Source organism: Puma concolor, chromosome C2 (assembly GCF_028749965.1).
Source record: "Puma concolor isolate L17-30 chromosome C2, mPumCon1.1.hap2, whole genome shotgun sequence".
In the NCBI taxonomy this organism is placed as follows: domain Eukaryota; kingdom Metazoa; phylum Chordata; class Mammalia; order Carnivora; family Felidae; genus Puma; species Puma concolor.
Window position 1 is genome coordinate 76351527 of NC_141675.1, and position 14217 is coordinate 76365743.

Consider the following 14217-nt stretch of genomic DNA (forward strand, 5'->3'; position numbering starts at 1 on the left):
TGTCTCCTCCCTCCTTCCTTTCGTTGGTCCTTCGCGTTTCGAGCGCTGGGTCCTTTTTGTCCCCTACTCCGAGCGGTGTCAGCTTCCGTGCGGAAGCGGTGGCCGTGAGGGAAGAAGATGGCGGCGACTGTGGTGGCGTCGCCTGGTGCGGTGGCTAGTCGGGCCAACAAGCGCAGCGGCCCTGGGCCGGGAAGCGGCAGCGGCGCGGGAGCCAAAGGGTCGGAGGAGGAACCGCCGCCGCCCCTACAAGCAGTTCTGGTGGCAGATAGCTTCAATCGCCGCTTCTTCCCCATCTCTAAGGACCAGCCTCGGGTGAGCACCGCGCGCGGAAGCAGCCAAAGGGCCCGAAGGTGGCCGGGCTACAGCAGGTTATCCTTTAGGCTGCGTAGTGGGGAGTGCTCTGGAAGATGGGCACTCATGCTGACCACCTCAGGTTTGAAAGGCTTGTATAGGGCTCAATGTAGAAGTAGTGCTTGTGAGAAGTCTTCACACGGGGATTCGATGCCCCAGGAGGAGGCTGTGCTGCCTTTAACCGTGCAATGGAAAAAGAGATCCTTAGGTGAATGGGAACAGCACTTCCTTTTGCCTGCAAAAAGGGGGGTCATATGCCTGAAAAAAGAGCAGACCGGTAACAGTCTGATCCCATAGTAAGAGCTGTCTTGAATCCCGGAGGGTGTCCTTTTTTTCTTTCCAGGTTTTAATGACAGACGGTGCCATCTGTCAAAAGGAAGACAGAACTGGTTTAGTGGACGGTTGCCAGCAGACCCCGTATTGTCTAGATACTGGGGAATTGGACTGAGCTAGTCTTAGGGATTGCAGGGTCACTCAGCAGTCCCTAGTTCAAAGACAGCTGCATTCGGATAAAAAAAAATCCTAACTTCCCACACCTCCCAAAAAGCCTAATGGCTGTTCATTTTGGACAAATGATTGGGATGGCCAGAAAGAGATCTGGAAGGAAATTTTATGGAGGAAAGGGCCTTATCACTGCTTACGTTTCTGGAGATAAGATTGATTTTTAGTATTATCCTTTGCCAGAGTGGCCTGTTGTCCTGTAGCAGCTGTGTGTCTGTTGCTAGGCAAGCAGATTCCATGCTTGCTGTTACATTCTCATCCTAGGTTCTCATGCTTAGAGCATGCCATGAACATCAAAGGTAGGGGCCTGATTTCTTTTAACTTTAGAAGATAAAGTAAAATGATAGCGTTTGGGAACACTGGTAGGGGAGTGAAAATTGTGGTTAAGTGGAGGAAAGAATAGTGCCCAGCGGACCTTTCTGGATTCAAAAATTAAGACTTTTTTCATCTCCTGCCCTTCAGGTCCTCTTGCCCCTGGCCAATGTGGCACTAATTGACTACACTCTGGAATTTCTGACCGCCACAGGTGTACAGGAAACCTTTGTTTTTTGTTGCTGGAAGGCTGCTCAAATCAAGGAACATTTACTGTAAGACTCTGCAACTTTTCTTTCCATATTTCACCATTTTTTCCAGTTTCCTTAGGATGGTTGTAACTAAGTAAGGAGAAATTGTGAGGGGAAAAAATGTGTCTGTTTAGATTCCATCATAAGGACTAAGGGCATTCTCTTCACCTATCAGGAGGTGAGCAGCTGAAGTTGTGACAAAGATTAAAGAATAACATTTGGATTTTTTCTAAATCTCATTTATAAAGTTTGATCTTGTTGATTTTGCTTTTATTTAAAGGCTCCAATATGGAAGTCATGACAGAAACATCTTTGTTTTGCCACTGAGCTTCTAAATATTGAGCTCTTCCTCATCTTTGTATTCACAGTGCCTAGCTTAGTACAAAGCATGTAGTAAATAAACACTTAACCAAATGTTTGGTGAAATCTTCTTGAAAAAGAGTGAATCTTAGGATTTATGGAAGTTTACGGCATAAAGACTAGGATATTAGCGTGGTGTCCTTTAGACAGCTCCTAAATTTGGTTTGGACTTTGCAAGGAGAGAAGTGGCATGGAAAGTGTGTTCCCAGGATACTTTGTATACTCTTAAGTCTCAGCAGGATTTTGAATTCAGATCCATGTTTGGGGACAGGTGTCAGGGTATGGAGAGGAAATAACTATGTTTCTCTAACCCATAAAACAAGACTGGTGACACAGGATGCTGAAACCATTCATTATAGTTCATAAATCTCTTTGAAGTAGAGGATGCTGGCAGGAACCCAGAAAAGCTGTAGAGAAGGTGTGTGAATGTTGAATGGGGGAGAAAAATAGGGAAGCTCTACGCAATCTTTATGCTTGATTTGCTCGTTCCCCTCATCCGCCTTCCTTTAGGAAATCCAAGTGGTGCCGCCCTACATCCCTCAACGTGGTTCGAATAATTACATCAGAATTATATCGATCACTGGGGGATGTTCTCCGTGATGTTGATGCCAAGGCCTTGGTGCGCTCTGACTTCCTTCTGGTGTATGGGGATGTCATCTCAAACATCAATATTACCAAAGCCCTGGAAGAACACAGGTCAGGATGGGAAGATGGTAAGGACAAAGGGTTTGGAACCAGCAGAGCCCAAAGACTGCTATTTTGCTGCTCTCTCCTTCCTGTCCTTTATAGATTGAGGCGGAAGCTAGAAAAAAATGTATCTGTGATGACAATGATCTTCAAAGAGTCATCCCCTAGCCACCCAACTCGTTGCCATGAGGACAATGTGGTAGTGGCTGTGGATAGTGCCACAAACCGGGTTCTCCATTTCCAGAAGACCCAAGGTCTTCGACGGTTTTCTTTTCCTCTGGTATGTGGGTATCTGGGGTCCTTGAGATGGGAAAGTGACAGGCTTTAGCAGGAGACACGTTGAAGTGCTTGTAACTTCTCCCTACAGAGTTTGTTCCAGGGCAGTGGAGATGGTGTAGAGATTCGCTATGATTTACTGGACTGTCACATCAGCATCTGCTCTCCTCAGGTGAGCTTTTTCAGGGCCAGAGCTGCATATCCAAAGAGTAAAACTCTGAGGTATGTTATTGCTCCTTTAGAAGGCCAGGGTATATTTCTTCTCCCTTTTTCTCTTATCAGTTCCACAGTAAACGGGTGCTTCATCTTGACCCCAGGATCCCATTGGGAGCCTTTTTGGGATTCTGGCCCTTGTCCAACTGTCATAGGGTCTGATAGGTCTCTAGAGGCTTATCTTTGCTTCCAGAGAATAGCACTTACCATGGTGCCACCCAACATCCCCCCCACAGGTGGCTCAACTCTTTACAGACAACTTTGACTACCAAACTCGAGATGACTTTGTGCGAGGCCTGTTAGTGAATGAGGAGGTAAGAAAAGGTTCCCATGCCTCTTTAGAAGAGGGCTGTGATTTTATCCCATGCTGATAATTTTTGGTCCTCTTTTGTGTTTTATTGAGCCTTAGGAGTAAGAAAAAGAACTAGGGGGTGAGGCGGGGGGGAGAGGGAAACAATATACAAAGAAACATCTTGACCATTTGGCTAGGACATTGAAAGGCAGAGGGGAACTTAAAGTTAGAAAAGAATTGTACCTGGTTGTGTTCTTCCTCTCTTACTTACTTAGGTGACCGCCCTTTCCTTGTCCCCTTTCAGATCCTAGGGAACCAGATCCACATGCACGTGACAACTAGGGAATATGGCGCCCGGGTCTCCAACCTACACATGTATGCGGCTGTCTGTGCTGATGTCATCCGCCGATGGGTCTACCCACTCACGCCAGAGGCAAACTTCACTGACAGCACAACCCAGAACTGCACTCATTCCCGGCATAACATTTACCGAGGGCCTGAAGTCAGCCTAGGCCATGGCAGCGTCCTGGAGGAAAATGTGCTTCTGGGCTCTGGCACTGTCATTGGCAGCAATTGCTCTATTACCAACAGTGTCATTGGCCCTGGCTGCCACATTGGTGAGCACAGGTGGGGAAATCAAACTGGTCACCCTAGGAACAGGAATGTGGGGAGCCCCATGTCTTCAGAGAAAGAGAGGGATCATTCCTGAGAAGGAGGAACTAGTGTGGCTACCTTAGTAAAGGACAGAATAGGGATGTGAAATTTGTGGCCTTTAATTTGTGGCCTGTGAGCCTCTTACTGGGTGACCCTTCACATTCCAGAGTACCTTATTCACATTCAGGACCAAGTGGATAATTAACATGCAATAATAACATCTGTTTGGTGCACTGCAGTTTTACAAAGGGGTTTTGCGTGCATTGTTTCATTTATCCTCACAAAAACCTTGTGAAGTGAGTATTATTTATTCTCAGTTTATAGCCAAGCAAACAGGCTCAAAGAGGTTTATCTCCCTCAGGGTTATAACCTAATGAGAGGCAGTGCTAGGACTTGAATGTGAGTATTCTAAGTACAGCATTCTTTTTACTCTACCATTACTACCTGGTTGCTTCTTGGTAAGTCACTTTGGTTATAGGAATGTGTTGCTTTTAATGGAACTGGCCCTTTAAAAGAACAACAATAAAATTCGAATTCTAAAATGTACAAGAAGAGGAGCAGGCATCTGGCTGGCTTAGTCGACAGAGTACGGGACTCTTGATCTCGGGGTTGTGAGTTCAAGCCCTGCATTGGGTGTAGAGATTACTTAAAATCTTTTTTTTTTTTTTAATTTTTTTTATTATTATGTTTATTTATTTTGAGAGAGAGACACACACACAGAATCCGAAGCAAGGCTCCAGGCTCTGAGCTGTCAGCACAGAGCCCGATGTGGGGCTCGAACCCATGAGTGGGAGATCATGACCTGACTCCAAGTCGGATGCTCAACCGACTGAGCCACCGAGGCGCCCCTTAAAATCTTTTTTAAAAATTGAAATGTACAAGAAGAGATGGAAAAATTGAGTTCTACTTCTAGACATGGATATGATTCTAACAAGGATCTTGAGTTCAAAGGGGTCCCCAGAGATCTTGAAGGTTCTCAGGTACTTAAGTGCAGTATATAGTCTGTGATTGTTGCAAACCTAGTGGAGGATGGTCGTGGTAAACACTTCTATTCTCAAGCTGGAGCTTAGAAGGGGAGAGGGTGTTTCTGGTGAATTAGGGATGCAGTATCAGAGCTGGGTGGGAGTTGTGCTGCTATCAGTCAGCCCTGTCCTCTAGGAATGGCCCTGGTCTGGAGCCCTGAGTGACCAGGAATGCTTCTTGTCCTGAGCCAGGTGATAACGTGGTGCTGGACCAGGCCTACCTGTGGCAGGGTGTCCGAGTGGCTGCTGGAGCACAGATCCATCAATCTCTGGTCTGTGACAATGCTGAAGTCAAGGAACAAGTTACACTGAAGCCACGCTGTGTCCTTACTTCCCAGGTAAGACCATCTCCATACTGCACACAAGCCCCAAACTGGTTGGTGGTCATGTTGAGCCAGAGGGGCCTTACGTCCACCCATGTTCCAGCCTGAATTGAGAGTCCCAATCCAGTGGATTCTTTTTTTTTTTCTTTTTTTTTTTTTTGAGAGAGAGCACGTGTGCTTGCACACACACAAGTAGGGGACGGACAGAGAGAGAGGGAGAGAGAATCCCAAGCAGGCTCCACACTGTCAGCGTAGAGCTGGATGCAGGACTCGATCCCATGTGAGATCATGACCCAAGCCGAAATCAAGAGTTGGAGGCTTAACTGACTGAACCACCAGGCAGCCCCCCTTGTTTTTAATGCTTATTTATTTATTCTGAGAGAAGCTTTGTGCAGTGGCAGTATCGTAGCCAATGAGGTTTATCTGAGGCACGATTATTGCTAATTGAAAACTATTCTGAGAGAGAGCGCGAGCACACGGGGCAGAGACGGGGAGAGAGAGCAAATCCAGTGGATTCATTTATCTTCTACTTAGTAAAAATAGTTGCTCATTGTCAGGATGTACCTTTTCCCAACACACTAATGGATCTGTGCCACCTACTCTTTTTTGGTCCCCTAGGTGGTAGTGGGCCCAGACATCACGCTGCCTGAGGGCTCGGTGATCTCTTTGCACCCTCCAGATGCAGAGGAAGATGAGGATGATGGCCAGTTCAGTGACGATTCTGGGGCTAACCAAGAAAAGGAGAAAGTGAAGCTGAAAGGTGTGAGGCTTAGCAGGTGTGGGGCATCTGTGTGTCTCTTTGCCCTGTGGGAAAACCAGTATTTCCTCCTAGAGTGATTGTGTTTCTCATGTGCCTTCACTAAAGATCAATGCTTTTCCAGGTTACAATCCAGCAGAAGTCGGAGTTGCTGGCCAGGGCTACCTCTGGAAAGCTGCAGACATGAACGTGGAAGAGGAAGAAGAACTACGGCAGAATCTATGGGGTGAGCTAGGCCTTATTCCTGTCACCACCCCCCCCCCATACACACACACACACTCCTAAGTCGGAATATTTTGAAGGAGAGCGAATACTTCAGAATCAGACCACTTGTTTATTACTTTATTCACTCAGACAGGGTAGATAGATTACTCTGTGTCAATGGCTCTTTCCTTTTCTTGTTTCTCACCCTTAATGGGTTCTCAGGACTCACAATCAATGTGGAAGAAGAGAGTGAAACTGAGAGTGAGCAGAGTATGGATGCTGAGGAGCTAGACAGCCGAACGGGCTCCCCACAGATGGATGACTTCAAAGGTGAGTGGCCAGGGGAGCAGTGTCCTGGGACAAACGAGGAAAACTTCCAGTTCATTCTTCGTCTGGATCGACTAGCCAGAGACTTGTGTTTCTCCCAGAAGGGGTTTGGTATAAAATCAGTCCCATAGCGTACTGGGGTGGGCTCAGTCGGTTAAGCATCCAACTCTTAATTTCGGCTCAGATCGTGATCTCACAGTTTATGAGTTCAAGCCCCACATTGGGCACTGCGCTAACAGTGCAGAGCCTGCTTGGGATTCTCTCTCTCCCTCTCTTTCTGTCCCTCCCCCGCTCATGCTCTCTCTCTCTCTCTCTCTCTCTCTCAAAATAAATAAATATTTAAAATAAATAAATGATAAGGTCAGGAGTAGAGAACTTAAAGCATTCTGGAGTGATGTTGGCTCATGAACTTTTTCGTTTGATTTTAGTATTCCAGAATGAAGTCCTGGGAACACTACAGCGGGGCAAGGAGGAGAACATTTCTTGTGACAATCTAGTCCTAGAGATCAACTCTCTCAAGTAAGAGCAACCCTTCCCTCTGCTCCTGTCTGCTGGGTAATCCCAGGCAGGTAGAGGTTCTCTCCTGTTTCTTTCCCAGATAGGAACTGATTCCCTCAATGTCCCAAGTGAGCAAGGCTAGTAGAGAATTAGGATGATTCAAGGAGAATGTTAGGTTCTGGCCTCAGCATAGACTTCCCTCTTCCAAAGTCTTCCCCTTGCATGTTGTTCCATCTGACTTCTCCCCCAGTGTCCTGTCAAAGTCATGGTCCTACAAGCAAGCTGAAAGGGCCAGTGAAGGCCCTGGTGTCACCCCAGTCTTCCCACAGATACGCCTACAACATAAGTCTAAAGGAGGTGATGCAAGTATTGAGCCACGTGGTCCTGGAGTTCCCCTTCCAACAGATGGATTCCCTGCTGGACCCAAACCGTTACTGCGCCCTGCTGCTTCCCGTGAGTAAAGATGGGCTGGAGACAAGAGATTGGGTGGTGGCAGATCATCGTTCTTGCTGTGTTTCACTTTAAAGGAAATAGGGAGTAGAAGGTCTTACTGTGGGATATGTGTTACTTGTGGTTCCTTTCTCCTTGCCTCTGGGTATAGATTGGGTACAAGAGCAGCCCAAAGATATATCCAGAATAGTCCTAGACTTTTATACTCTCTGACTGAAATGATTTAGCACAGAATGAGATCAACCTTTAGGCCGGCAATAGGTATGTTGAGGCAGCCTGTAGCATCTGACCCCCTTTTACCTTCTCTGGGAAATCTTTTCTTTTTCACCAACCCTGACTGCCAGCAACTCCCAAGTCCCTGTGACATGATTCCTCAGGCCTGTATCATCTCCCGCTTGTTTTCCCATATCCTGATAGTCGTCTATTATCGATATTGACTTTCTTTGCTATCTAGATGTAGGTGCATGCTCAGGAATATATTGCAGTTCCCTTCTCCTTTCTTCCATAGCTTCTCAAAGCCTGGAGTCCTGTTTTTAGGAACTACATAAAGCGTGCAGCTGATCATTTGGAAGCATTGGCAGCCATTGAGGACTTCTTCCTGGAGCATGAAGCTCTTAGTACTTCCCTGGCCAAGGTGAATACCTCAAGCCCCCTAGTCCTGCATTTGCTTTGAAACAGACCTTGGCTGCCTTCATGGAAACACAAAACAGGCTGACATGAATCCAGTATGGGGTTTGATTAATAGCACCATCTACCCCTATTATCATGCTGTTTGCTAGGATGTACAGCTTGGAGCCAGGCTAGTAAGGCAACCATTTGGTGATTATCCCAGGAACCAAACAAAAGTTCCAGGAGTTAAACCTATCCCAGTAGCAGAGTGAACAGCTCATTCTTGTCTATTTTTAAAGCAACTGCTTGGTGTTTAAAAGGAAGCTGATAGTTTGGTGGAAAGAGGTGTTAAGATCTCGCTTCCTCTTTCTCTGTTATCTATTATATCTTGCTGGATTCTTTGAGGTCCCTGAGATCTCCTCTGCTGGCCTTCTGCAGGTGCTGATGGCTTTCTACCAGCTAGAGATCCTGGCTGAGGAAACAATCCTGAGCTGGTTCAGCCAAAGGGATATGACTGATAAGGGGCAGCAATTGCGCAAGAACCAACAGGTGAGTCAGGCTGCCCTCCTGTGACCACAATGGTTGTCTGGTCCCTGGCTCTTCGTCATAGATTCCAGGGTGGTTGGTCCCTGGGACTCTGGCTGCTCAAGCTGTTTATCTGCTTAGGAGAACCGAAGGGTTATATTCCCCTTCCTCAATAGCTTTCCACTCTGCTTCCTTACAGCTGCAGAGGTTCATCCAGTGGCTAAAAGAGGCAGAAGAGGAATCATCTGAAGATGACTGAAGTCACACCGCCTGCTCCTACGGGTGTGTTGATAGCCCTCCCGGCTTCTGGACCAGAGCAAATGAGAGGCTAGTTGCAGAAGGATGAGTGATCACCATCCAAGCTGAGACTTAAAGGAGCAGAGGCTGGAACTACAGTATTCTTCCCACCGCCAGTAACCATGTGCCTCCCATCCTGACTGGGGAGTTGGGAAAAGGGAAGTTGGGCTGGAACAAAGCTCTGCCTAAAGAGGAGCAAGGCAAGCCCTGCAGTTAGAGGAAGCCCAGAGGAATAGTTTTGTGCTCTGGCTTTCCCTCAGGGAACAGCAGAGAGCAACTGGCCCTTTCTGCTGCTTGTATTTGTTAATATTAAAAAAAAAGAGAGAGAGAGAGGGGGATGTATTTGGTTTCTCTCCAACTCTGACTGATCAGCTCTTAAAATAGGTGACCAAAGAGTTCTGAACCTGGCAGCTTTTCCTTAACACCTGGGAGAGAGGGAGAGGAAGGGTGTTACTGCCACTAGGTGGTACTGTGGTGCCTTGCTAATTGACCATTGCCTTGGCTCAAGGGCAGTGAAAGGCCTAGATTCTTTTCCAGCCTCTGTGGACCAATTTGTGGTCCTGGAGTAGTATTCCTGAGCCTATTGCCATAGAGAGTCCTAATGCAAACACTTTCCTGCCAGAGGGTGATGATCCAAACATATGTAAAGTCCATTGACCAACTGCCATGCTTTGTGCAATAGATCCAGTACAATTATCAGGGAAACTGGGATATTCAGCATCTTAAAGATGAGGAAGTTTGCTTAAGGTCTCAAGACTCTTGAGGAGCAAAGCTAAGGGCTTGAATCTCATAATCTAGAATTCTTTATGTTTCAGCATATTCAGTGTCTCAGTGAAGGGAAATTGCCTCCAGAGGCAAATATAACCCCAAGCCAGCAATGAGTATCCTAAGAACAGAGAAATATCCTATGAAATGGCTTACTGTATGGTAAGCATTTTGCTAAATACTTTTCATGTGTTTAAACTTCATAGTAGACAATAGGTCATATCCCCATTTTCAGATGAAGAACCTAAATTTCAGAGAGGTCCCATAACTGGTCATTGATAAAGCTGGAGTTTGCCATTTTGCTCTTTTGTCCCCTTTAACTTCGACTATGAGACATGCTCTTCTGTCTCATCTTTTTAAGCTCTTTTTTGCTGTCCTAAAACCTTTACCCTATTGACACTTAAACTGTGGCAAATGTTACTGGTAACCAGTGATCCTCCTGGACATCACAGAAAATGGTTGCCATTATTCATTTTAGTTGGGTTAAAAGGAGTAAGCTGCGGAAAAGAATACTGAATTGTATTCAAGGGTGTGAATGGGCAGTACCGAGTATTTCTAAAGAGTAAAAAAACAGGATTTGGCTTAATTTACTTTTCTTGTTCAGTAAATCTCAGTTTCTGCTTTTTCATATGTAGGAACTAGTGCCTAGAGAGCATATGAAGGTTATGGCATGGACTACTAGGAGCTGTTAAATACAAATAACTTTAGGGCATCTCTGATTTGTACCTAATGGGTAGCAGAGATTAGAGGTGGCCTATAGAACTTTTTAGAAGGAAGAGATTCCTTCCAGAAGAGTAATTAGGGAAGGATTAGAGGATTGTGACACTTGAGTGGCCTAAAAGTAGGAAAGGGTAGAAGGGGATATTAAAAACAAAGCAAAGGATTTCCATTTAAATGTGGTATACTAAACACATGGGGTTTTGGTTTGTTTTGTTTTTTGTTTTACTTTTTCAAAAACCCCATTCAAATGCCAGTAATGAAATTCTTCAAAAAAGGCACATGACTCAATAAGGAAAACCAGAGGTGATCGCAATGAATAAGAGACATTAACATTTTGGAAAATGAAAAATAAATCAGAGAGTGAAAGTTGATTTAACAGAGCAGAATGAGATGGGTTCTCTCTGCTGAGGTGGTTATTAACAAGAAGCAAACCCAATGTGCCCTTTTGAACCCAGAAGAGGTTCAGCAAAGGGGATAAGGATTGGGGCTGAGAATGGGGTGGGTGCAGGAGAATCAAAGATCTGTATAAGAAAAGGCCCCCCAGGTTTCTACCTCATCTGCTTTAGCCAGGTAATTACCCCAACTGTCCTGCAAGAAATGGGAGATTTAGTCTGAAGAAATGGAGAGGAAATTATAAAAGAAATATTTATGAAGTTTTCTTAAACCCAAAAGGCAGGACTTTTCAGACTAACAGCTCATGAGTGCCCAGTAGAATGAATGAAATAGCCCCATGAAATTTCAGAACTTTAAGGAAAAGATATTAGAGCCTCTGGACTCAAGAGCAGACATGGGGATGGGGGTGAGGGGCTAGATTGGAAATGAGGGATTAAGTGAAAGTGTTATGAGTGGTAGGGCTCTGAATATCAGCACACACCAGGCAAAAACAAGCTGAATAAGTGCAGGGGAAAAAAAGCCTTTCAATGCTTATACTTTTTGTTTTCTCAAAACCAAAAACCATCTTTACCCTATTTGATCATCGTACAGTGAATCCTGTTAGTTAAAAAGCCCTGTACCTCGACAGAGCTTCCAATCAACTTTTTAGTATTTCACTCTTAAATGTGAATAGACTGCCAATGGTTATCAAACATTTGAGGAAACTTTGAACATGAAAGGCAGAGACCAAAACAAAATTGAAACCAAGGAAACCATGACAAAGTAGGGAGTTATTTGAAAACCTTAGGGAGGGGGGAGAGCTATAATTATTCTCAAAAAATATTGTGTCTGAAGAAAGTACTATGAAAAGGGAGAACTAGGTAACAAAAATTTTTTTCAAACAAGTTTTTAGAAATTAAGTAAATTGTTTCCTACTGAGAATTGGAGGACTAGAGAACTGAATAGGATGGAGATGTCATCCATCCTTATGTAGTTGAATTTTGAGTTGTGACATTTTACCTATCCGATTGGATAGGGGAAAGGTTGGAAATAATGTTAAGAAAATCTTGCAAAAAGATGCAGTCATTCAAAAATAAAAGGGAATGGTTGATAAAGGAAGAATCTAGAAGGTCCAACATCTAACAAGTTGTAAAAAGTATGGGGAAAATAGTAGTGATGTTACTAAGTAAGGAAATATTGTTGAATTTCTCGATGGAAAGGACTCACTAAGTGCCTAGCACAGTGAATAAGCACCAAGATATATCGCCATGAAATTTCAGAACCTCAGGAATAAAGGGAACTTCTAAAAACTTACAGAAAGAGTAAAAACAAGTCATGTGCAAAGCCTTAGGGAAAAATAGAGATCTAACTGCTTAATAGCAACACTGGAAGCTGGAAGACAATGTAGTGATACCTTCAAAATTCTGAAGGAAAATTACTTTCAACTCAATCATGTTTTCAGATTTGCAAGTTCTCAAAAGGGGTTTTATTTCCCATACTCTCAAAGTAAGCCACCAAAGGGTGTGCTTTACCCAAAGCAAAGGAGTAAAAAGTATCCAGGAAATGGGGATCCAACACAGAGGAGAGGTAATTCAGAACATGACGCAGAGAAGTCCCAGGGTGAGAGCTGTGCATAGGCTGAGACAGCCAACAGTGCTGACCAGAGCAAGAGAGCGGAAGGTTCCTAGTGAGAAAATGGTTGGATAATCTAATATATTTGACTATGTAAACAATATGTATTGAGAAACTTAGATTATGTAGTAAGACTTAATGGTAGATATATAAAAAAGCAAATGAAAAAGGAAGGCTATGATTAATGCCAGCAGAAACAAAAAGTTGTGAAGGAAGCATTTACTCAGTGAAAATGTCAATACTAAAATCTATACTGATTTAACCAAAAAGGATAATTTTACTATTTTAAGAGGCTAGGGGGAAGGTGGAAGAAAAATCCATCAATGAAAATTGGAAGTAATATGCAATATCTAGAATGTATAGATCAAGAAATAGTATAAACTTTAAAAGTATACTGGGGTAGGGAGGAAAATGGGACAGAGAAATGCTGTTAAGAGCTTAACATGCACATATATTCAATTTAAAAAAAAAGGGTATGAAGTGAAAATGCACAAGATATGTGCAGGTACGGGGCGCCTGGGTGGCGCAGTCGGTTAAGCGTCCGACTTCAGCCAGGTCACGATCTCGCGGTCTGTGAGTTCGAGCCCCGCGTCAGGCTCTGGGCTGATGGCTCGGAGCCTGGAGCCTGTTTCCGATTCTGTGTCTCCCTCTCTCTCTGCCCCTCCCCGTTCATGCTCTGTCTCTCTCTGTCCCAAAAATAAATAAAAAACGTTGAAAAAAAAATTTAAAAAAAAAAAAAAAAAAAAAAAAAAAAAGATATGTGCAGGTACTAGCAATTAGGTTGATTTGCTGAAGTAAAAAATATAGCCAGCATATTATGAAACAAAAAGCTGTAGAGGTTGGCAGTTTAGATTATGGAGAGTTTTGAATACAGTGCTAAGAATATTTGGAAGGCACTGGGGGAATGTCGAGAGGTTCCTGAGCAGAAGAGTTGTGTGGAAGAGGTACTTACTCTGAAAATGCTAATTAGACAAGGATACAAAATGGAGTGGGAGGAGCCCACACTTGTTACTGTGGCCTTAAAAGACCTATGTGGTCTAGTCCCAGCCTATGTTTCCAGCCTCATCTACCACTATCACTAAAGTCACAATGGCCTCCTTGTTCCTCAAATTGGGAGAGAGTTATTTGTGCCTTGAGTCTTTATATTTGGCCATGCCCTCTGCTTGGAATGCTTTCCCCCCACACCAGACCCTCTTCTAGCTGCTGCTGCTTCCATTCTGTCTTAGCTCAAAGGGAAGAGGCCTTCCCTAACCACCCATAATTCTCTTCTCCCTTTTACTATCACATTACTCCATTTTATCTTTTTCATAGCATTTGTCACTCTGAAGTTATTTATTACAAGCTTGTGTGCTTCTTTTCAGATCAGTGAAAGTCCTGAGAGTAGTCTTACCTGTCTTGTTTTGCTTTACCCCCTACAGTATGCCTTGCACCTAAATGGACACTTTATTGAATGAATTAAAAACTAAGGGGTGAGAAAATCTATTAGGGACCGATTACACCTAGTTCTGGTTTCTTACTGTCCCAGTCATGCACTCATTTTCATTATTGCACTCGTTCTGCATCAATCCATTTATTAAGCCACTGCTTTGCACCTAGGTATTGTATTGAAGTTATAAGAAGAAATCAGAACTCGATCCCATTCTGTCCTCAAGGAACTGTTTGACAGACTCAGTGACAGCAGCTATGCTTTTCAAAAGACCCTAAAGGGCCATGTGGAGGTCACTTTCCTCCATTGATACCTAGTCAGAATCACACACACACACACACACACACACACACACACACACACCCCCAACTCTGGGGACCAAAGTGACCCCTG

At 44.3% G+C, this 14217-nt stretch overlaps 1 protein-coding gene and 1 pseudogene across 1 annotated transcript; both read left to right on the forward strand.

Moving 5' to 3' along the window:
- The first annotated feature begins 58 nt into the window (after nt 1–58).
- On the forward strand, nt 59–13880 carry EIF2B5 (eukaryotic translation initiation factor 2B subunit epsilon). The gene is made up of 17 exons (XM_086674858.1): nt 59–312; nt 1315–1439; nt 2286–2471; nt 2565–2742; nt 2830–2910; nt 3188–3265; nt 3548–3860; nt 5112–5257; nt 5861–6002; nt 6124–6225; nt 6426–6533; nt 6959–7049; nt 7358–7481; nt 7987–8112; nt 8526–8636; nt 8812–12903; nt 13165–13880. The coding sequence occupies exons 1-16, from the start codon at nt 118–120 to the stop codon at nt 8869–8871; spliced, it is 2166 nt and encodes a 721-aa protein (XP_086530984.1). The 5' UTR covers nt 59–117; the 3' UTR covers nt 8872–12903; nt 13165–13880.
- Nucleotides 5626–5704, forward strand: LOC112850647 (U4 spliceosomal RNA; annotated as a pseudogene).
- Nucleotides 13881–14217: the final 337 nt, after the last annotated feature.

What these genes read in the sequence shown, in the direction of transcription:
- EIF2B5 (XM_086674858.1), top strand. Translation starts at nt 118, where the DNA reads ATGGCGGCGACTGTGGTGGCGTCGCCTGGTGCGGTGGCTAGTCGGGCC. An exon ending in GGAGAAAGTGAAGCTGAAAG is followed by an intron (nt 6,003 to 6,123) that starts GTGTGAGGCTTA and finishes ATGCTTTTCCAG; the next exon opens with GTTACAATCCAGCAGAAGTC. An exon ending in TTAGTACTTCCCTGGCCAAG is followed by an intron (nt 8,113 to 8,525) that starts GTGAATACCTCA and finishes GGCCTTCTGCAG; the next exon opens with GTGCTGATGGCTTTCTACCA.